At 39.2% G+C, this 21,464-nt stretch overlaps 2 protein-coding genes across 2 annotated transcripts; both read right to left on the reverse strand.

Annotated features, from left to right (window-relative positions):
* Window positions 1-4,509: 4,509 nt before the first annotated feature.
* Window positions 4,510-14,613, reverse strand: LOC113583642 (myosin heavy chain, fast skeletal muscle-like). The gene is made up of 39 exons (XM_035526806.2): window positions 14,407-14,613; window positions 14,172-14,315; window positions 13,861-14,017; window positions 13,738-13,765; window positions 13,531-13,642; window positions 13,227-13,319; window positions 13,030-13,093; window positions 12,840-12,938; window positions 12,647-12,750; window positions 12,410-12,548; window positions 12,171-12,289; window positions 11,928-12,077; window positions 11,669-11,839; window positions 11,280-11,580; window positions 11,115-11,185; window positions 10,947-11,034; window positions 10,749-10,866; window positions 10,555-10,678; window positions 10,308-10,444; window positions 9,886-10,141; window positions 9,550-9,792; window positions 9,267-9,443; window positions 9,039-9,184; window positions 8,816-8,906; window positions 8,273-8,662; window positions 8,064-8,190; window positions 7,717-7,835; window positions 7,427-7,623; window positions 7,165-7,348; window positions 6,881-7,046; window positions 6,563-6,687; window positions 6,054-6,362; window positions 5,731-5,934; window positions 5,521-5,646; window positions 5,265-5,435; window positions 5,032-5,136; window positions 4,863-4,958; window positions 4,640-4,771; window positions 4,510-4,530 (listed from the first exon to the last, which is right to left on the reverse strand). Exons 1-39 carry the CDS (start codon window positions 14,611-14,613, stop codon window positions 4,510-4,512), a joined length of 5,811 nt encoding a protein of 1,936 aa, XP_035382699.1.
* A 5,034-nt stretch (window positions 14,614-19,647) lies between these two features.
* hspb15 (heat shock protein, alpha-crystallin-related, b15) lies at window positions 19,648-21,450 on the reverse strand. Its single transcript, XM_027020057.3, has 3 exons — window positions 20,665-21,450; window positions 20,403-20,466; window positions 19,648-20,209 (listed from the first exon to the last, which is right to left on the reverse strand). The coding sequence occupies exons 1-3, from the start codon at window positions 20,993-20,995 to the stop codon at window positions 20,065-20,067; spliced, it is 540 nt and encodes a 179-aa protein (XP_026875858.2). The 5' UTR covers window positions 20,996-21,450; the 3' UTR covers window positions 19,648-20,064.
* Window positions 21,451-21,464: the final 14 nt, after the last annotated feature.

Genomic DNA, 21,464 nt, shown 5'->3' on the forward strand with positions numbered 1-21,464 from the left:
CACTTAAGTGAGAAGAAAACATGCAGAGGGTGTAAGTGCTCCAGTGTCTTATCTTGAGTATATTTAAGCTTCAGTGATGTGCCCAAGAAGTCATTTGTATTACAAACTACAGTGAAAACAAAATTGGAACAGCAAACTAGCTATCTAAACATGGCCCATTAACACATCCAGAAAAGCAGTTAGTATTAATTACATGTATATTGCTTGTTCAAGCATATGCATTTGCATGTATATATGTAACATGGAGAATCTGAGGGCTTCTATGGGATGAGTGCTTTGGTATAACTACTTAGAAGACATTGAGCTACTTAGAAGACATTGTGGTGAGGGAAAACTTTCCAGCCCAGTGTAAGGTTTTCTTGGCACACCTGACTATACTTTCCTCACCTTTCCTCAGGTATGAGACTGCACATTCAGTGAGGATCATATGTTTTCCTTTTGTGGATTTGCACTAAATGGCAGCCAAGAGTTTATGTCCTGCTGTTTGTAGTTAACAGACTTGTAGAGAATTATAGATGTGGTTCCATTGATTTAATGAGTTCTATTGATTTGAAACCAGAGCAAAGCAGTATTTGTAGATTGACATTCTGCTTAAATAAAACCTCAGCTGAGGTGAGTTGGTCAGGCGATAAGATGAACTGTCCAAAATATAACTTTGCTATATTTTGAAAATGAAATCCATCACATTTGTCGGCCTTATATAAAGAGATTTAAAATTTTTACTACCATTTTACTATTATATTGAAAGATAACATTTTTATAATGTAAAGGAAGTCACCTGGTCTAGCAGGTAGCGCAAGGTAGTGGTAACACCAAGATCATGGGTTTGATTTCCAGGGAGCAGTCATACTGGTAAATATGTAAATCCCTCTGGGTAAGAAAAATACTGAACATGTACATGTAGCAAGGGCCTAAGAATGTGATGGGTTTTGGAAGCAAGATTATGTTCAGGGATTAAATTTTTCAGCAGTGAGGAAGTTCAATGCTCAGGGCCAAGATGTCATAAAGACTTGTATGGAACTGGCTTTGTTGGATTCAAGCTACACTTTGGTGTTATTTTGCTCCATTAAGCTACACGTTGGTTTTATTTCAGGCAGTTTGAGGAGTGCGATTCTTCTTTTATTTTTGCATTTAATACTTAACAAGTTCTGGCACTCAGATGGAGGGAAGCATCAGCCTTCGATGGCTCATGTGCTCAGCCCTCTGGAGGCAGCATGGCATGCATTTAATGCGCTGAGTGATGAGATGCCTGGTAGCTGGTGGTAATATGGCAGTAATAAATCATGGCTGTGGGGAAGTCTTGATGAGCTGCTGATCCCAAAGCATTCGCAAAACCAAGACTATTCTAAACTAGTAATAAATACATGTCATGAGTAGTAGGTGTGAAGCCATTAACCCCAGAATTGGCAGTGTACCGAACATCCTGGTTGTGCCGAGTTTGACAGAGTAAACATTTATATCAGAGTAGATGCTTATCTGGTTACTCAGTTGGACTGGGTCTTCATGTTCATGGCTCAGCTGCTTAGGCTAGTTCATGTTTATGGCTCAGCTACTGGTAGTTTAACACAGGGATATTTTATAAAGCATGTTGTGTATTGAAACTTGTGAACCTGTATGTACTGAACATGCATGTTCTATTTAATGTCATCAAATTAAGCATAAAACAAGCTTTTTTTTTTTTTTTTTTTTTTTAGAGGAAAAGACGTATGCCAACATATGAATTACTTTTCTAACCATGTTTTTGTATATGGGGATTGCATGAAAAAAAAAATTTGTCTTCTAAGTTTGCAAGTGGGTTTTAAATTCAAATCACATAATTTTGTGTATAGCAATATATGTCAAATTTATAGCTCATTCTCAGTGTAGTCTCTTAGCTGAAACCACTAGTTCCAAGTGGGTAATTACAAGAACATATATGCAGCGAGTGACACATACTCTAGTATATACTGTTGCTATCTATGTAGAGCATACATAGACATACACAGTGCACACCCTGTGAGCCCAAGTACTTTTAATATCATTAAAATGTTTTTACTCAAGTAATGATCTGATAATAATTATCTGATTTTGGGTGTAAATAGGAGAGTAAGACACAGGGAGAGATATATAAATAGGATACCTTTGAAGCTGGGACTGATGTTACAGGCATTGAATTGCAGCGCAACGCAAGTGTTGCCATGTGAGTCATTGGTGTAGATTTGTATTTTGCAAGTAGGTGGAGTAAGCCTGACCGGTCCTTCAAAAATGTGATACAGCCATTGATACATACATGATCTAACAATTAACTGTACCTGTTTACCAGAAGTAATTTATATACTTTAGGTGAAAGACTAAATCTTACATATAAAAACATTCATATATTCAATGTAGTAGCAACAAACCCTAATAGTTCTCCAGCATGCATAATCACAGGTTTGGTCTACTATTTCCACCCAAGATTTTACCTGCCAAATAATTATAGTACATGCACATTAAATTAATTCATTCTTATTCCATAGATCAGGTCTATGTCTATGTGTCTTTATTTGTTTATTTACTTTTGTTCCACTGCAGAGATAATTTAAAAAAAAAAGACTAATCATTAAGTCAAGAAGAAATTAGCAGATTTTTTCTATAACTGTGTGCAGCTATTTTTAAAAGAGAATTATTTAGGGAAAACATGCTTAAAGAGAAAGTAAAATTGCTGTGAATAAATTTGTTCTGTGAGCCTGGATGTGAGATGTGCAGAGCCATGACATCTGTAAACCTCTCTAGAGTTCCATGGACCAACCTGGCGTCACAGCCATTCATACATAACACACTGAACACAGGCCTGGTGTCACAGCCATTCATACATAACACACTGAACACAGGCCTGGTGTCACAGCCATTCATACATAACACACTGAACACAGGCCTGGTGTCACAGCCATGCATACATAACACACTGAACACAGGCCTGGTGTCACAGTCATTCATACATAACACACTGAACACAGGCCTGGTGTCACAACCATGCATACATAACACACTCAACACAGGCCTGGTGTCACAGTCATTCATACATAACACACTGAACACAGGCCTGGTGTCACAGCCATTCATACATAACACACTGAACACAGGCCTGGTGTCACAGCCATTCATACATAACACACTGAACACAGGCCTGGTGTCACAGCCATTCATACATAACACACTGAACACAGGCCTGGTGTCACAGCCATTCATACATAACACACTGAACACAGGCCTGGTGTCACAGCCCATATACATTTACAAATGGCCATGAGAACATAGTGACTAAAGGAGGCTTTACTCCACCCTACTTCTGCACCAGACAAACAGTGAAACTGAAATCTGGCCACAGTGCACAACTTAAACTAGCTTATACTTTCTTGCATGCAGTACCTTTTTAAATAGAGTAATAATACCCACCTACCCAATGCTTTCATCATTTCTTAGTTATTGTGGGGCAATAAAAGTAGAGTATGGGATTTAAATGGTTGTATAGTACATTATAATGCTATGAAAGATGTTACAATAGTTATAATGTTATAAATGTTATAAAGGTAGTTTTGGTTATGCATGCTTACATTGCATACTTATGTTTGAGGTGTAGCTTTTATATATTTTTCCATCTCCCATGTTGTACTTAACTTGCTCCCACTGCTGAGGCTGTGGATGCCTGAGCTGAATCCTTCTCATAGGTCTTACGATCTCTGATGAGGTCTCCTGTCCACATGTCATTTGTCAAAAGGGAATCATTACAGTATAAGATGTGTTCAGTAGCTTAGTTGGAATGAAATGGAATAGGCTTTACTCTCTTGGTAGAAGTATGGTTATGCTAGAGTTCAGAACTGGATGTGCAGAATTGAACATATTTGGTTACGCTTTTGGCCGTCAGTCTCTAATGTCAGTCACCTGCATGTTTGGCATACACTGCTGGACATTTGTTGACTGTTGAAAAGGAAATTTGTTGATTAGGAAAATTAGTGAAAGTTGTATTTCAGTCTGACATTATCATATATAGCTTTAATCAAACATCTAATTTCTTTTAGGTTTGTTTATCATAGGTAGATAAATATACCGAAGGAAATTTGAGATTGCATTTCCTACAGGTAATTTCCATTAGGAAAGAAATATTTTGCTATTTCCATAGCTGTGAATGTTAATCTTTGTGTGCTTCTTCCCATGCAAAAATCCAATGTTGACACAAAGAGAAATGGATGACTCAAGTCACACTACTTTTGTATAAGTGTGAAATCTTGAAAGTGATGTAGACATCAGTTATTCTCCTCAAGCACCGTTGCTTAGACTTCACATGAACCAATGCCACAAAATAATCTACTTGATATTTAGGCTACGAGAGACATTTTTTGTAAGAAGCACTTTTAAATGTCAACCATTTGATACATCACCCACAGATGAAAAAGAAAAATGGGCAGGTTTAGAGATATTCAATAGAGCTTTATTTTAGATTTGCTTCCGTATCAAATTATACATGACAATACTGTCACTGATTCAACATTACTCTGCTGATTCCTTGCTCTGAAAAAGAAGTAACAAATGAAATAAAATGTAAATGATCACATTCATGATGCTTGCAAAAAATGATTACAGTTAAAGAAAAAAAATCACATTGATGTAAATTAATTACCTTTCCAGTATCACGACTTTTGGCACGGAGCTTGTTGACCTGGGACTCAGCGATGTCGGCACGCTCCTCTGACTCCTCCAGCTCATGCTGGACCTTGCGGAGCTTGGTCAGGTGGACATTGGCTTGCTCCTCCTGGAAAACAACAGTGCATAAATAAAGGGCTCATAGAGCATGAAATGGACTTAGAAATCCCTAATATCCTTTTAAGATCAGTGCCACATACCGCTTCCTCTGCTTGTCTCTTGTAGGCCTTGACCTTCAGCTGCAGTTTATCCACCAGATCCTGGAGTCTGGTGATGTTCTTCTTATCCTCCTCAGTCTTAAAATGATAAATACAGATCAGCACGAGCCCATCATCTGCCAAAATTACATTTCTAAAGATGGCCATTTACCTGATAGCTAAGCTCCTTCACTCTCCTCTCATATTTGCGGACACCCTTAACAGAATCAGCGGAGCGTTTCTGTTCAGCCTCAACCTCTGCCTCCAGATCATGCACCTTTAACAGACCACAACAATTTGTCATCATACATATTAAGAGAGCTTCCCGCATCTATGCTCCTTACACTCAATGATGAGTATATAATTGCTAATAAGCAATAGCGTTAAGTAGAGTAAGACGCTTACCCTGGACTCCAGTTTCTGAAGTTGCTTCTTTCCTCCCTTCATTGCCAAATTTTCTGCCTCATCCAGGCGGTGCTGCAGATCCTTGACAGTGGCCTCCAGATTCTTCTTCATCCTCTCCAGGTGAGCACTGGTGTCCTGCTCCTTCTTCAGCTCCTCTGCCATCATGGCAGCCTAATGCAGAAATGTAATGTTATTTAGTCTTTCCACAATCACATCTTGGACTTCAGCTGTGTAATGAAGCGAATTCAGTTCTTACATCAGTGATGGCTTTCTTGGCCTTCTCCTCTGCATTTCTTGCTTCCTGCACTGTGTCATCAACCTCACTCTGAACCTGAGCAAGGTCAGTCTCAAGCTTCTTCTTGGTGTTCAGCAAACTTGTGTTCTGCAAGAAATAATGACCATCACTGCTTTCATAATCAAGAGTGTGTTTAATTGATGTATAGTTACCAATTGCTGTTTTTAATACCTGAGAGTGCAGCAGTCCGACACGTTCACTGGCGTCCACCAGCTCCTGCTCGGCCACTTTGCGGCCTCTCTCTGTTTGTTCAAGGCCAGCTCTGAGCTCCTCAATCTCAGCCAGCATCAGAATGTTCCTGCGCTCCACCATAGCCACCTGCTCCTTCATGTCCTCCTGTCCTCTCAAAGCATCATCAAGGTGCATTTGGGCATCCTACAAAATAAACAAAGAGTTACATATAAAATGAAACCATCTTTTCACCAACAAGTTTAGCAGTCTTAGAGTCTTACAGACTGTTTAAACAGAAATGTTTCTTGTCAAGCTGAAGCTACCTTGAGCTGTCCTTGGACATTCCTGAGCTGTTTCATGGCCTCAGCAGCTTGGCGGTTGGCATGGCTCAGCTGAATCTCCATCTCATTCAGGTCTCCCTCCATCTTCTTCTTGATGCGAAGAGCATCATTCCTGCTCCTGACCTCAGAGTCCAGAGTGCTTTGCATGGACTCAGTCACCCTCTGGCTGTTCCTCTTGATCTGCTCAATCTCCTCATCTTTCTCTGCCAGCTTCCTGTCTATCTCACTCTTCACTTGGTTGAGCTCCAACTGAACACGCAGAATCTTGGACTCTTCATGCTCCAATGTACCCTGTAAATGACATTAAATTACATAGATTACACAGATACCAGATGATCAAAATGGTACACACACTAACTCAACCTTCAAAATTCAGAGTGAATTACAAAAGACCACTTGCTTTCTTATAGAGAAGAAATGTCATCAAACCTTTAGACAATTTGCTGTAAACAATAAAAATATTGTCACTAATGTCCGTATCTTCTACACACCTCTGCCTCTTCCAGAGCAGTCTGGATCTCAGCCTTCTCTGTTTCTACTGCCTTCTTGGCCTTCTCCAGCTCATGAATACTCTTTCCAGTCTCACCAATCTGTTCAGTCAAATCTGAGATCTCCTCTGTTGAAAAGAAATGTACAAGAGAACCTTAATCACAGAGATGTTTTTTGGTAAAGAACTACCTGACAGTATAGGCAAAACTAAGATGGAGATTCCCATCTTTCATAAAAAACAAAAACAATATTTCATAACATTTTTTAAAACATTTTATGACCTTGTCATTGGCTGACACAAATAACATTTTGTGACATACGCTGCAGATTCTTGTTTTCTCTCTTTAGAGTCTCCAGCTGGTCGAGAGCCTCCTCATAGGAGTTCTTCATCTTGAATAGCTCAGTGCTGAGACTGCGAGCCTCCTTCTGTGCTCCTTCCAGCTCTGCCTGACCCTCCTCATATTTCTGCTTCCACTCTGCCAAAACCTTTACAAGGAATGTGTCTAGGTTAGATGGCAATCAGTTAAAACACATCTTTATAAGTATAAAAGATCATTATTTGGAATGAGGATTCAATCAGAGTAAAAATACTCAAGCGGTTTACCTTGTCAAAGTTTCTCTGCTTCTTGTCAAGGTTGGCTGCCAAGGCATTGGCTCTCTCTACATCAATCATGAGGTCCTCCACCTCACCCTGGAGCCTCTGTTTGGTCTTCTCCAAGGAAGCACACTTGGAGTTCACAGCCTCAATCTGTTCCTCAGCGTCTTGTAGGCGCTGTGCCAACTTCTTCCTGTAATGCATGTTTCATGTTAGGTGTGATTGCAATTTAACATGTTACTTTTGCAAATTATCTGCATTAAAAACCTACTTGGATTCCTCAAGCTCCTCAGTACGCTGGATGGCATCAGTCTCGTATTTAGTTCTCCACTGAGCCACCTCACTATTGGCCTTGGACATTCCACGCTGGAGCTCAGCCTTGGCCTCCTGCTCTTCCTCAAACTGCTCTCGGAGCAGGTCACAGTCATGACGGGCTGATTGGACTGCATGAGCCAGGGCATTCTTGGCCTGTGAAGGACAAAAAATAATATCTGTTTCATTGGTGCATGTCTTAAGGATTAACACTTATGCGTATCATGTCAAGAAGCATGACATTTTTACCTTGATTTCCTCCTCTATATGTCTCTTGAGCTCCTCAATTTGCTGAGTGAAAGCTTGTTTACCTCTGGTCAGCTGGGAAACCAAACTCTCCTTCTCTTCCAGCTGGCGTGAAAACTCACCTGTTTTAATGAAAACATTGTAGATCACATCATAACCTGGGCAAGTCTTGTTTTGGTAGGCGTGTTATGAAATTTTTTACAAGAAACATAATATGCAACATTCAAGGTTTGCTTGGTGGTGATTACTGATCACCCATATTGTTTGTTTTATATTGTATTATAATAATATAATATAGAAAAAAAATTAAAAATAAAGAGGAGGATTAACAAATTTATATATCGTATTACCATTTTCGGTTTGCAATCTCGCTTTTTGTGTGCTCAAATCGTTAATCTGACGGACATTCTCATCATTCTTGGTCTTGACTTCACTCAGTTGGTCCTCAAGGGTACGGCACATTTTCTCAAGATTGGCCTGCAGACAGGGAAGAATTTATTTTTGCAGACATTCCCAACTGTAAGATCAGAACTTTTCCATACCAACTACAAACCCTAACCTTAGCTTTAGCAATGGCTTCCATGTTGCTGGAAAGATCATCAATCTCCATTTTGTATTCACTCTTCTCCTTCTCCAGCTTCTGCTTGACACGCTGGAGGTTGTCGATCTGCTCTCCAAGCTCAGCAACACTGTCAGCCTGCTTCTTGCGGAGGGCAGCAGCTGTGGCTTCATGCTGCAGAGTGGACTCTTCCAGATCACGACGCAGCTTCTGGAACTCAGCCTCACGCTTCTTGTTCATCTCAATCTGAGCAGCAGTGGCACCGCCAGCTTCCTCTAGCCTCTCACTGATCTCCTCCAGTTCCCTGGAGAGATCAGCTCTCTGCTTCTCTACCTTGGCACGAGCTGCACGCTCAGCCTCAATTTCTTCCTCCAGCTCCTCAATACGGGCCTATATATGAAAGAAAATTTTATAATAAAAAAATGCAATTATGTAAATAATAAACAGAGTTAATAATTACACAATAATGGTAATTAAGTAAAGGAGTTAGCCCTTTGCAGCATGTATCTAGAGTTGAATGTAACAAGAGAAATTCATAAACACCTGAAGCTCCTTGATCTTCTTCTGAAGCTGAGCACCAAGAGATTGCTCATCCTCAATCTTGCTGAGAAGCTGGCTCGTTTCAAAGTCTTTCCTGAGGGAATTAAATACTTTGTTGCACCAATACTTTATTTTTGTACACCAAGTGTAAAAAATATTTTCTTTCAATGTTAAATTTACTATTAGATCACTGACAAATTTTTCATTTTCAAAGATTTTAAATTACTTCTTTAGCTTCTCATCAGACTGCTGCTTGTCATTCTCCAGATCCATAATGGACTCCTGAGCCAGTTTCAGATCACCCTCAAGTTTTCTCTTGGCTCTCTCTAAATCCATGCGGAGTTTCTTCTCTTGCTCCAGAGAACCTTCCAGCTGTACAAGATCATTATTTGTTTAGGGGCAACTAGAATTAATTTGTGAACAATCGAATTATATGACAGCATCAGTAACTCACATCATCTACTTGCTGCTCAAGCTTGGTCTTGGCTTTGGTCAGAGTGTTGACTTTGTCTTCCTCTGCCTGGAGGTCATCCAGGGTCTGTTGATGTGCCTCTTGAAGGGCTTTTTTCTCCTTTGTCAGTTTGCCAATGCTCTCATCCTGAGCTGCCATCTCCTCAGTGAGATTCTTGACCTAGATTTTTCACAATATGTTTAAAACAGTGCTGAAAAACCATTTAATGTCAAACCAGGTCTAGAAACATTTGATATCTGTGCTATCTACAGAATACAGCACAGACCTTGTTCTCAACAGCATGTTTCTCCTTCTCCACTTTAGCCAAGGTGAGCTCCAAGTCATCAATGTCTTTCTTCAGCTCAGAGCACTCATCCTCCAGTTTCCTCTTCTTGGCAGTCAGTTCAGCATTGATCTCCTCCTCATCCTCCAGCCTCTCATTTGTCTCTTTAAGTTTGGCCTCAAGCTGGATCTTGCTCTTAATCAGACCCTCACATCTCTCCTCGGCATCTGAGAGATTCTCAGCTTCCTGTTTAATGAAAAAATTTCACAACATACGCCCTGTAACAAATACTGAGATCATAATATTTTTATACTAACATTTTATAGTCCTTATACGTACAGATGCCACTTGAAGCTGCAGGTCATTCTTTTCTTGCAGCAGTGCCACCATCTTCTCCTCAATTTCCTTCTTTTTGGCTTCAGCCTTGGCCAAAGCCTCCTTGCATTTAGTGAAGTCCTCCTTCATGGTGGCCAGCTCCTTCTCTGCCTCAGCACTCTTCAAAAGGGGTTTGATCTTGTAGTACACTTTCATCCACGGCCAGTGTTTCACATTCATGAATGAGCGGATGTTATATTGGATGGTTTCAATGGCCTCCCTGGGGGGGGGGGGGGGGGGGTGTTTCATTAATTAATATTTAGGTGTATAACCATGAACAACATGAATACATTCTTAATTTTGTTGTTTAGGTAATGTTGGTTAATGTCTTGTTAGTGTAATAGTAGGCATTGCTATTGTTGGAAGTCATGGATAATAAAAATTACCTTCTCTCCATCATCTTCACAAACTCCCTTCTCATGAGAAAACCACGGCAAAGAGCCTGTGTCATTGTGACCAAAGTAGCCAGTTTCTCATCTCTCATCTCTTCAAGGGTACCCAGAAGACCAGCTTTGAAGAACACCTGAATTAAAGAGAAGGAAACATTTAAAAAACTTAACTCTCCATTGGGTATTTGTACACTGAAACCTTCAACCTTTTGTATTCTTTTCAATTTTAATGGTTAATGTTTACCTTGGTGTGTCCAAATCTGTACTGGTCATGATCGATATCAATGGAACCCAGAAGCTTCTCACAGGCTTTCTTATTGTCTATAAACTGGCCCTCAGGAATAACGCTGGCATTCAATACCTTGTATCTGCGAAAACATAAAAATGTTTCATCACAAGGAACTTCACAACCTAATAACCTAATAAGTTTCTCATTACCTTTGCTTGAAGTCACCATAGAGGATTCTGCTGGGGAATCCTTTTCTGCAGATTCTGATACCCTCCAGGACACCATTACACCTCAGCTGATGGATAACCAGGAAGTTCTCCATGAGACCTGACAAACAAAATAATAGTAAACATTAATACAGTTATGGATTTCAGTATGGTTTTACATCTACAAGTTTCAAGCATTACCTGGAGTCTTAGACTCATTGGGAATCAGGCAACGCACAAAGTGAGGGTGTGTACTCCTCAGGTTAGTCATCAGCTTGCCCAGATTCTCCTGTGGAGTGAACACATTACTGGAATTCACAATTAAAATGCAAGGACTTTAATCTTTATGGCTCTGAAGAGATATCTTACCCTGAACTGTGAGGATACAGTCTGCATGGAACCACCCTTCTTCTTGCCTGCCTTCTTTCCACCACCAGTCTCTTTATATGTGAAGTGATTAAAAAAAAACACATTTAAAAACACTATGCAAACAAGCAATTGGAGTAAACTATTTGAGCAATGTTATCAAATTACCCTCAGCAACAGGTGGGTAGAGGTTACACAGCAGTTTGACTGAGGACTTCTGGTACAGCTGCACAACAGACTCATTCAGTGGGTCCTTGTTCTTGTCCAGCCATCCAGCGATGTTGTAGTCCACAGTGCCAGCATAATGTACCAGAGAGAAGTGGGCCTCTGCTTTGCCTTTGACAGGTCTGGGTTTCTGGAAAGCGTTGCACTTGCCAAGATGTTGATCATACAGCTTATTCTTGAAACTGGTGTCTGTAGCCTTGGGGAACATGCACTCTTCTTCAAGAATGGAGAAGATACCCATGGGCTGTTAACACAAGAGAAGTAGTGATGAGGAGGAACTGAAGAATATAAAAAGTGCAGTGCAAAAATAATTAATCTTATCAAAACCACACCTTCTCAATAAGTTCAATGCAAGCAGCCAAGTCCATGCCGAAGTCAATGAACTCCCAAACAATGCCTTCCTTCTTGTACTCCTCTTGCTCCAGGACAAACATGTGATGGTTGAAAAATTGTTGCAGTTTCTCATTTGTGAAGTTGATGCACAGCTGCTCCATGCTGTTGAACTATAGAGAGATAAAATAACAAGAAGTCAATATTCCATCTGTTTCTATTGACTTTGGTCATGTTCCCAACAGAAAGACCATCACGTACATCAAAAATTTCAAATCCAGCAATGTCCAGCACACCAATGAAGAACTGCCTGGCTTGTTTTGTGTCCAGCATCTGGTTGATACGAATGACCATCCACAAGAACATCCTTTCATAGATGGATTTGGCCAATGCGCTCACTGAGTTGTATACCTAAAAGCACAATTTTTCATTTGTTTAAGTCTGCTTTCTTATATTGTCCCTTTTTCATTATTAACAGCTCCCATCATACATTTGGCTATGTACCTGTGGTACAGTCTGGCCCTTGGTCACATATTCATTTCCAACCTTCACTCTGGGATAGCATAAGGCCTTCAGCATATCCGCAGAGTTCAAGCCCAGAAGGTAGGCGATTTTGTCAGCCTCTGTTAGAAAAATCAAAAACCCACCTATTCAATGCCTGATTTCATCTTAATCTCATAACCAGAGCCAATTTATGTTTGAGACAATAATAAATGGAATTACAGGGTAATAATAAGTCTTACCCTCAGTGCCATCAGGCTCTGCCTGCTCCTCACGCTGCTTTTGCTTGAACTTCATGTTTCCATGATGGAGAACAGCTCCAGTCAGCTTGTAGATACCCATCTTCTCCTCAGGACTGAAGCCCAGGATGTCAATAGCGGTCTACAAATTGATTACATTAATTGAAACTCTCTAGCCCTTAAAGAGTATGATTATTTCAACATTATATATATATATATATATTTTCAAGAATCTCTTACATCTGTGGCAATCAGTTCCTCTTTGTCATTAATACTTGGCACTGTGATCTGACCTTGGCTGCACATGGGGAAGTCATAGGGGTTGGTGCTGATAAGAGTCATTTCTGTAAGGCAAAGACAGTGGATAAAACTGCATTCCAAAGAGGTATATGAGTTTATCAAAGGGAAGAGTTAACATTGAATATGTCCTAACCAATCAGCTCAGGTTTTTCATTGGTCATCATCTGGTAGAAGATGTGGTAGCCTCTCTCATCAGGAAGCTGGAATGTTACTCTGGATTTCTCCAGCAGATCTGGTCATAAAATGCACCCATGTTATGTTTTAATGATCAGAAACTAGACTGACAAAATGACAAATGCCATTGCATTAATAAATCTACTCACAGGTTTCAATGTCAGCACTAGCCAGTTTCCCACTTGTGCCAAAGTGAATTCTGATGAATTTACCCTGATTCAGATAAAATAAATATTTTCATTGTCACTGACGAAGATGTGTATAGAAAATCCCGTAATCTTTTATCTGAAAATTTGAGATATGATTTAGATATACTGTACTGGGCTGAACAGAATCAAAAACTCACAAAGCGAGAGGAGTTGTCATTTCTCACAGTCTTGGCATTACCATAAGCCTCAAGCAGTGGATTTGCAGCAATGATCTGGTCCTCAAGAGATCCCTGCAGAACACACAAAGCTTCGGTTTGAATCGGTGATTTTAAGGTGTTTTTCAAAAGAATTGTAAAACTTATTAAACAATTTTGTTTGAATATTTTTTTATAATGTATCCTTAGGAGAGAAACACATAAGATAAAAAAATGTCCTAAACCTGACTAAAGCTACGAGACCAAATCCTTTCCCCAAAGACATTTTAAAAAGATCAACTCATGCCTGCATTTTGCCAGGAGCTTGATCTTTCTTCTTGTCGCTCTGCATAGCAACGGTTGCAAAGTATTGGATGACACGCTTGGTGTTCACAGTCTTTCCAGCACCAGATTCTCCACTAGGTCGGATGAGATGATGAACCAGTTAGTTATACAAAAAATATCTGTAGCACATAATTGTGCTAAATGATTGTTTCTCTTAACTGATACTCACGTAATCAGGACAGACTGGTTCTCCCTATCTGTGAGGTAAATGCAAAAATGTAATTATGAGTGTTTGTGTAATTAAAAATAAATAAATAAATGAATAAAGTTCTTCTTAAGTGTTATGTCTTACCAGTAAGCATGAACTGATAGGCATTATCAGACACAGAGAAGATGTGGGGTGGAGCTTCCATACGCTTTTTGCCTCTGTAGGCAGCCACTACTTCCGCATTGTACACTGGGAGCCACTTGTAGGGGTTTACAGTAGCACAGAACAGCCCAGAGTAGGTCTGCAGTACATAAGATTACATTGCAAACTCACAGTCAGAAGAATGTCAGGACAACCATGATCAAATTATTTCAATGCCTATTTTAACCATTCTCATATATGGTGCTGATCTCCTCAGACAATGATGCATGTAGCTGTACTGTTTGTTTACTTACGTAGATCATCCAGGCTGCATAACGCTCTTTGAGGTTATACAGCACAGAGGCTTCATTGAGGTGGGTCATCATGGCCATGTCCTCAATCTTATCGAACTTGGGAGGATTCATGGGGCTGACATCATCCTCCTTAACTGTTCTAATCTGTCAGAGAATGAGACAGTGTATATTTAAGCATATTTATAACACATAACCAGAGTTATGATGGAGATCAATGCTATTCAGCAGTTCTCACCTCCTTGGAGTCAAGCAATTCGACACTGACTTTGGCACCATCTCTGCTCTTGATAGTACCCTTGAGGTACAGCTCTTTGTCATCAGTTACATAACAAGCTGTCTTTGCATCAAAAGGCTTGTTCTGAGCTTCGATCCTCTCCTTCTCAGGCTTCCGGAGGTAAATGGCAGCTTTGCCATAAGCAGCCATCTCTGCGTCCGCACTCATGGTTGCGGTTCACTGTCATCAAAACGAGATGTCAGAATAACAAAAAATGATTAGAACATGTAAAAAAAAAAAATTGCTTTATTGTAATAGCATAATAACATTTGAATAACATTTAGAAGATTTTAATAACCTCTAATAACATTTTAATAACATTTAGTAGAGTTCTATGATGTTCTCATACTAAAAATATTATGTACAAAATAACTCTGGAAAACTTGATTTCTGTTTTTTCTATACTTTAACAGGAGCCTTGAGCTCCAGTAAGGGGGCCCCACCTTGCCTTACACCCCTGTTAAAGTTCATGAAAAGCTTAACACAGAGCTGATAAGTTAAATCAGGTGTGCTGGAACAGGATGAACTTGAACCAGTGATGAGCTGTGGGACTCCAGGACTGGAGTGGAAAACCTTGTACAAAACTGTACTAACAAAGTATTAGTGAGTAGCTTTTAAGTCTTACCTGTTGAAGCTCCCACAACTGATGAATTTTCTACAACCCTGTAAAAATGAATCATTAAAGTTATATTCTCTCCCTTAAAATAGTTAAATGCAGCTTTGGATAAAACATCAAGAATTCAAACATTTTCAGATACTGTGGTCACGTTCAAATTGCAAAAAAACATGGCCTATGGATACTAGTAATTCCATCATTCTTTACAGGGTTCCAAACAGAAAAGGTTTGTACCTGTTGCATTATATACATGCCACAATACATTCCATTCTGTGAAAATCCCTTAGGTTTCCACAGTAATGCAAAGATCTGTAGTGACCTAGAAAACTTTATTGATATGTGGCATTATTCCATCTTTTAAAAGGCTAAGGTAGCTTTAATTCTTCTTTAAATCCTGTGTATTGAATGATAAAAAAAAATTAGTCTCACCACAGACAGGAGCTTGGTGGTCTTCTCTGCAGTCTCCTGCTCAGTTCCGCAGCTCCTTATATTGGGTGGCTTCTGCCAGCCAAGCAAAAATTATATATGGCAAAGCAACATCTAATATGGCTTTGCAGAGCAATTGATCAGACAGAACACGTGTTACTGGACATCATATTGTAGCTACTTAAGACTTTTCTGTATTTGTTTTTGGATTTACATTTGTATGATAGGATATTTATTTTATGTGTATAATTTGCTGAGTATATAATATTGAGCACATAATAATTTTTGTTCTATCCTTAATACTGTTCATTTCAAATCCCTATTCATATTCCTAACATATAATAATAACCTGACATAAAAATAGACCACACTATCTGCTTGTATATCAGCCTATATATTATTACGCTCTAAAGTCACCTGTCCTGAATGCTAATTTCTTCTACTAAACACAGAAAGGGTACACACTTGAGTCTTTAATTATCACAACTGGCAATGAATTAATAATTGCAGAGCAGATGGGATGTTGTTAGCTCTGTGTGTGAAGTTCTGTAATATTGATATCTGTAATATTGATTATTACACCTAGGGACACATGTCATAGTACTCCAAATGTCTGCCATTTTGTGGTCACAAAAGCACCTCTCATTATTATATTTTATGTTAACATTAAGTGTGCATCCCATGAAGACAATGTGCAAACTTTCCCATGCTAGCTCAAAGCCAGCAGATCATTCAGCTAATAAAGATCTGGATTTATTTTAAGTATAAATCATTATTCATCATACAATTTCTTGAATAGCACCTCAATACTAATATTAGTGTATATTGTGTGTGTGTGTGTGTGTGTGTGTGTGTGTGTGTATGTATATATATTCTCACATACTCTTCATGGGAGATAGTTTTAATAAATGTAGTGTCTGTAAAGACACCTACATTGGTTTAGCATGGTATTTTATGTGGCTGAAACAGGCTATGGTTATAAAAACTAAGGTACTGACACTTTAACTTAAACTTGAATTTGGTTGGACCTTCAAAAGACCTTCAAAAGTGACACAGAACATCACAGCTGAGCACAGTGTAGCCACGCCCACATGCCTAAAGGTGTGTAACAGTGGTACTGCATATTGGTACAAAACCAATGAGAGGAGAAGGCAGGTATTTTTGCCATGCAAAGTCAAAGGCATCAACATTTCAATTAGAATCAGAACAGAAATGAAACTGGACCTGTGGCCAGATGGCTTGTAGAATCTTGGGGAGCTGTTCACCATTACATTACATGTGCTTTTAATACATATATGTCATTTTTAAATACATTGAAATTTTGATTACATTTTGTAAATTCTAAATGATTAATGATACTTCAAAACTTGAGCCAGAAATATACTGCCTCTGGCAGCACTGTACATACATATTCATTAGCACACACAGACATATTCATTTTTTTTGGAGCTTTATGCTTGTCTGTATTATGTGAGATTAATGTTTGTTCACTGGAATTCAAGTCATTCAAGTATGAAATATTGTGCATAGACATATGGTTTCTTCCTTATTTGCACAGACACTGGACAGGTCATAATATTGAAATGCAGACATTGACAGTCTACAACATGACATTAAATGTGTTGTAAATCTAAATCAGACATTATGGCCACTGTAAATGTCCACTCTCACGTCACTTGTTCATAACCCCCGTGGAGTTGCGGTCCCCCGCAACTGAAGGCATTTGCACTATTTCACACCCCTTGCCTCTCCCCTAATGTAACTCAAGAGGCTCTTGGGTGTATTTTTGCCGGTTGTACACATGTCCATGTTGTGTTCACTTAATCAGCAAATAATTTGCCATGCTGATTTACTGTAACAGATCCAGCCTCAGTTTTTAAATTGTAAAACCTTTTAATATTCTTAGTAAGGTTATTAAATCTGCAATAATTAGCAACCTAAAACATTTTCCTAAAACACTGAAGGCAGTATAAGTGAAAAAGCAAATTCCTCTGAAAACAATTAAAAGTATTTGGTATTTTAATTCATAATGAACAGAGCATGCTTGCAGTTTGTCATAGTACTCATAAACCAAGTGTCAGATTAATATGACAATGACTTGATAAAGTTATATAAATAAGCAGTTATTTTACAGCAATGCAAGGTATATTTAAATACACTTAGTTATAATTGTACCATTCCATGTTTACTGATGTGGAAATATTACTTATTTAAACATATTGTACTTCTGTCATTCACTTCTACAACCCTGTACTTTTGTACTTCTGCAACTTATTTCTATAACCCTGCCCTATTTATTCTGATTTAATGCATGTCATTTCTTGTGCAATTTGTACAGTACTGTAACGTTGCAATTTCCTTTGGAATCAATAATGTCTTGTCTTGTGTTGTCTTGTGTTGTCTTGTCTTGTCTTCTCTTGTCTATACTTCCCATGTGCCAAAGAGGGTGTGTAAGGCAGGAAAGGGGGGATGTGAGCCTGGAGTATGCAAACAGCACTGGACATAATCCAGCTGCCCCTAACCAGCTCATATGGATATGAATATATTTAGATACCCAAGACTGTACAAGCTGCAAGTATAGAATAACATGACATATATGAACAGTGCTCCATTTCAGCACATGCAAAATTCAGGTTAGACATGCATTAATGAATGTGAGGAAAGTTGCACTGAACCTAAAGGCACATTCAAACCTGAATGAAGAGTACAGTAAATGTGCAATATGCATATGACAAGACACATTCAACAAGACTGAAAATAAAGATGCACTAATGCGCTCTGATTACTTTTTGGAGTAGCAGGTAAAACATGGGTCACAGCAGACTCACATTACTACATGGAAAAACCTCTGATTAAATATTGATTTCCCAAATGCTGTTCTTATTTCTTAACCATGCAACACAAACTGCTTCATACAGTAAGAATGTATCAATACATGAAACATTTTCCAAAATAGACTTAGTTGCTTGATAAAATGGGTGTAAGTTAAAACCCTCATCTTCCTGACATGGTATTCAAAAGGACTTTGGTTTCATAATTAATCACGTCAGGACCACAAAATGCCGCACAAGCGTTCTACTTTCTAAACCTGTAGGTTACAGCCACAGCATCGCATTTCCATGAAGGGTAACCGTGATGATGCCAAGTTAAAGATCTGCACATAAGATACACTGAGAAATTAGACACTAATGCTCAAATCCAGTGGTTTGTTCCATGTCTAACAAGATCATGTGTCCTCATTTATACTCAACTGCTAAATAAAAGACCAATTCAAACATGCCCAAGAGCATATTTGAACTATTAAGAATTAGTTAACAACTAAATTCCAATTTATCAAATATTAGGCAATACAGCTATACATTACTTATGGTTCCTATACTAAAATGTCTTGCCCTTGCCCTGAAATGCTACATAACCACTGGCTTAAGGGAGGGGCACGCACTGAGATGGGGCGCACCCCCAGGAGGGAATACATTTTTAAAATTAATAATAAACATTTTTGAAATGGGGCCGTCATCCTGCTTCTTGTGGTGAGGCCCCAGAATTTTGCATTTTGCCACTGTACATAACTGTCAAGGTTGTTTCTTAGATTTATAGCATTTAACAGATGCTCTTGTCCATACCGACACTAGTACTTAGTTGTCTCCATGGAGATAAATAGCTTGCCTGTCTCACTTTAGTGCCAAGTCAAAGATTATGGCATTTTATTTCACAATATGTTATTCAGGCAGGACTCTTTAAATCTAACGTGACATAATATTTAAACTAGCTGTAGCTGTCTAAATTAGACAGCTAATTTAAAACTTCAGACCGAGCTCTTATTAACAAGTCATCATATGTGCTTTATGGCTTAAGTACCAAATTGTTCTTGGAGTCTTGTTCTCATTTATATTAAGCCATAGACGCTTGGTGGGTTGTACCGTAGCTTTAGGGCTGTAAACCCAATCTTAGTGAAAGCCTGCCCTCTACTGGCCAGTGCCAAGCTACTCTCTTCTCGGGCCAGGAGAGTAGGAATGTGAGGAATCTGGTCAGACCAGGGCTGCAACGTAAAGTACAGCAGACGAAAGTCTGATTTACAGATCTGTAGCTCAGTAAATGAGATGGTATATCTCATGAAGTCTGCTGTGTGCCTGCCGGTTGTAATAGATACATTACCAGTCATGCGAAAACAGACCACCAGTTCATACCATATATTGTAACCAAACAATCTTTTAATTTTTTTTTTTTTTAAAAGGGACTATGAAAATGATTCATTATTGCAATAAGTTAACCTGTAAAATTAAGAGTAAAAAGAGTAAAAAGTAATAGCAAATTGATTAGTTCAGGTGGTTATAAATAATTCTATTAGACATCTTTGTACAATATTAGACCTGAATGTGGAAGGATTTATTACAAATTACAAATTTATTACAAAGAGTTAATGTTCTCAGATGAAGCTGGAATCTCAAATTAGATAAATGCAAGTCTGTTCTTTCAGTGGTGATTCAATCCAACTCAAAATGATCGATTAAAACAGGATTTAAATAATGGCCACTTGCAGTCAGTAAAGTTGGTCACTTTTCCATACTTGAACAAACCTACTGTGTTTGTTTCATCTGAATGGGGATAAGGATTTCTGCAGGGAAGCTAGCGGAAGATGTGCCCAGCGGTGCCTCGACTGAAAGGATTCCTTCTGCAGAGAGCGAACAGCTCAACTGCTGAAGATCGACCTCTGCTGGCAGCCTGAGGAATTGAAGCCAAAATATAGAATCTATAACCAAGAACAATAATCTGAGCTCCATCAAATGTTAAATCATGTTTTCTTCCCTCCACTTCATATCAGATTGTGGAAATCAGGCAGCATAAAGTACATATCAACAGTGCAAGCTATTTGAGAAGCAAGTGAATACTGAAACGTACGAGTAAAATGTCTTACTTATACTTCCTTGAAAAGCTTCTGGAAATGATCCCACGGTCATCCTGCCTTTCCTCATGTTTCCCTTCAAAAGAAAATCAAAAGAATATACCTACCCTGCCCATTTTAAAGTTAATCTTAATTTAAAATTTGCATTATATTATTTCTAACAAATGGCATGTTTCTTAGAGTTTTAACTTAGTTTGCATTAGGGATAACTGTGAAAAAAGAGGAGAAGAAATTTCAATTCTTTTTAATGATAAAGACAAACATTGTTACTTACCTGCTATCTCCAGATATCCTTTAGTGGCTTTAACACTGATCTCCTCTGAGCAAAAATGACCAGCATCCAGTGAGATCCTCCAGGCAGCAGGAGAAACCTGGCTTTGCTGAGGTGGAGGCAACACCTCCGGGCACACAGGTGTCACTAAGGGAAAGGAGAAGAAACCTGGCCAGGGAGATGCTGCCAGCTTTTTCCGGGCTGTGTCCAGCCAGCTGCTGTCAATCCCTTCAAGCAGAGAGGGTTCCTTAGCACACTGTTCCAAAAGGGTGGATCTGGGCCACTCCTGGAGAGGGTCCCAGCCTCCATTCCGTCTGAACAGAGGGCGAGACATGTTTAGGTTCAGCCTCTCAGATGGACTTCTTCACTCTTATTAAATGTCAGAACTATAGAAAAAGGCTTTTCAATGGGATGTTGTGGGAGGCTAAATTAGCTAGAGCTGCCACCCAAGATAAGTTTTTCCAAAACAACCCACCCTTTTTAATCCAGTCGCGGCAAGTGTAGACCCTGTGATGAACTCCAAGTTATCCAAGCCCCAAGCTTCAACAAAAGGATGAGGTAAAGCTTTCAACCTAACGCTACAGTCCAACCGATATTAATAGTGATGAAGGGATAATGGCAAATTCTTGGCAGATGACAATAGGTGCACCGGTGATGGTGTTCTCTTGCTAGCCTCTGCAATCCAGTCACATCTCTGTGAGCTGTCTCACCCTAGCAACGGCAGGCGCTGCAGGCTGGGCTGGAACGGTATGCACCCTGCGTCCTGAACCAAAGTAGTGCTGCTGTAAACAGCTCCCAAGACC

This window comes from Electrophorus electricus, chromosome 8, assembly GCF_041902795.1.
Source record: "Electrophorus electricus isolate QZ-2024a chromosome 8, ASM4190279v1, whole genome shotgun sequence".
In the NCBI taxonomy this organism is placed as follows: Eukaryota; Metazoa; Chordata; class Actinopteri; order Gymnotiformes; family Gymnotidae; genus Electrophorus; species Electrophorus electricus.

What these genes read in the sequence shown, in the direction of transcription:
- LOC113583642 (XM_035526806.2), bottom strand. Translation starts at nt 14,613, where the DNA reads ATGAGTGCGGACGCAGAGATGGCTGCTTATGGCAAAGCTGCCATTTAC. An exon ending in ATGACAACTCCTCTCGCTTT is followed by an intron (nt 13,094 to 13,226) that starts GTGAGTTTTTGA and finishes TATCTGAATCAG; the next exon opens with GGTAAATTCATCAGAATTCA. An exon ending in TCGGACTGCTGCACTCTCAG is followed by an intron (nt 5,647 to 5,730) that starts GTATTAAAAACA and finishes TATTTCTTGCAG; the next exon opens with AACACAAGTTTGCTGAACAC.
- hspb15 (XM_027020057.3), bottom strand. Translation starts at nt 20,995, where the DNA reads ATGTCTCGCCCTCTGTTCAGACGGAATGGAGGCTGGGACCCTCTCCAG. An exon ending in AGGATATCTGGAGATAGCAG is followed by an intron (nt 20,467 to 20,664) that starts GTAAGTAACAAT and finishes TTTCTTTTGAAG; the next exon opens with GGAAACATGAGGAAAGGCAG. An exon ending in AGCTTTTCAAGGAAGTATAA is followed by an intron (nt 20,210 to 20,402) that starts GTAAGACATTTT and finishes TCAATTCCTCAG; the next exon opens with GCTGCCAGCAGAGGTCGATC.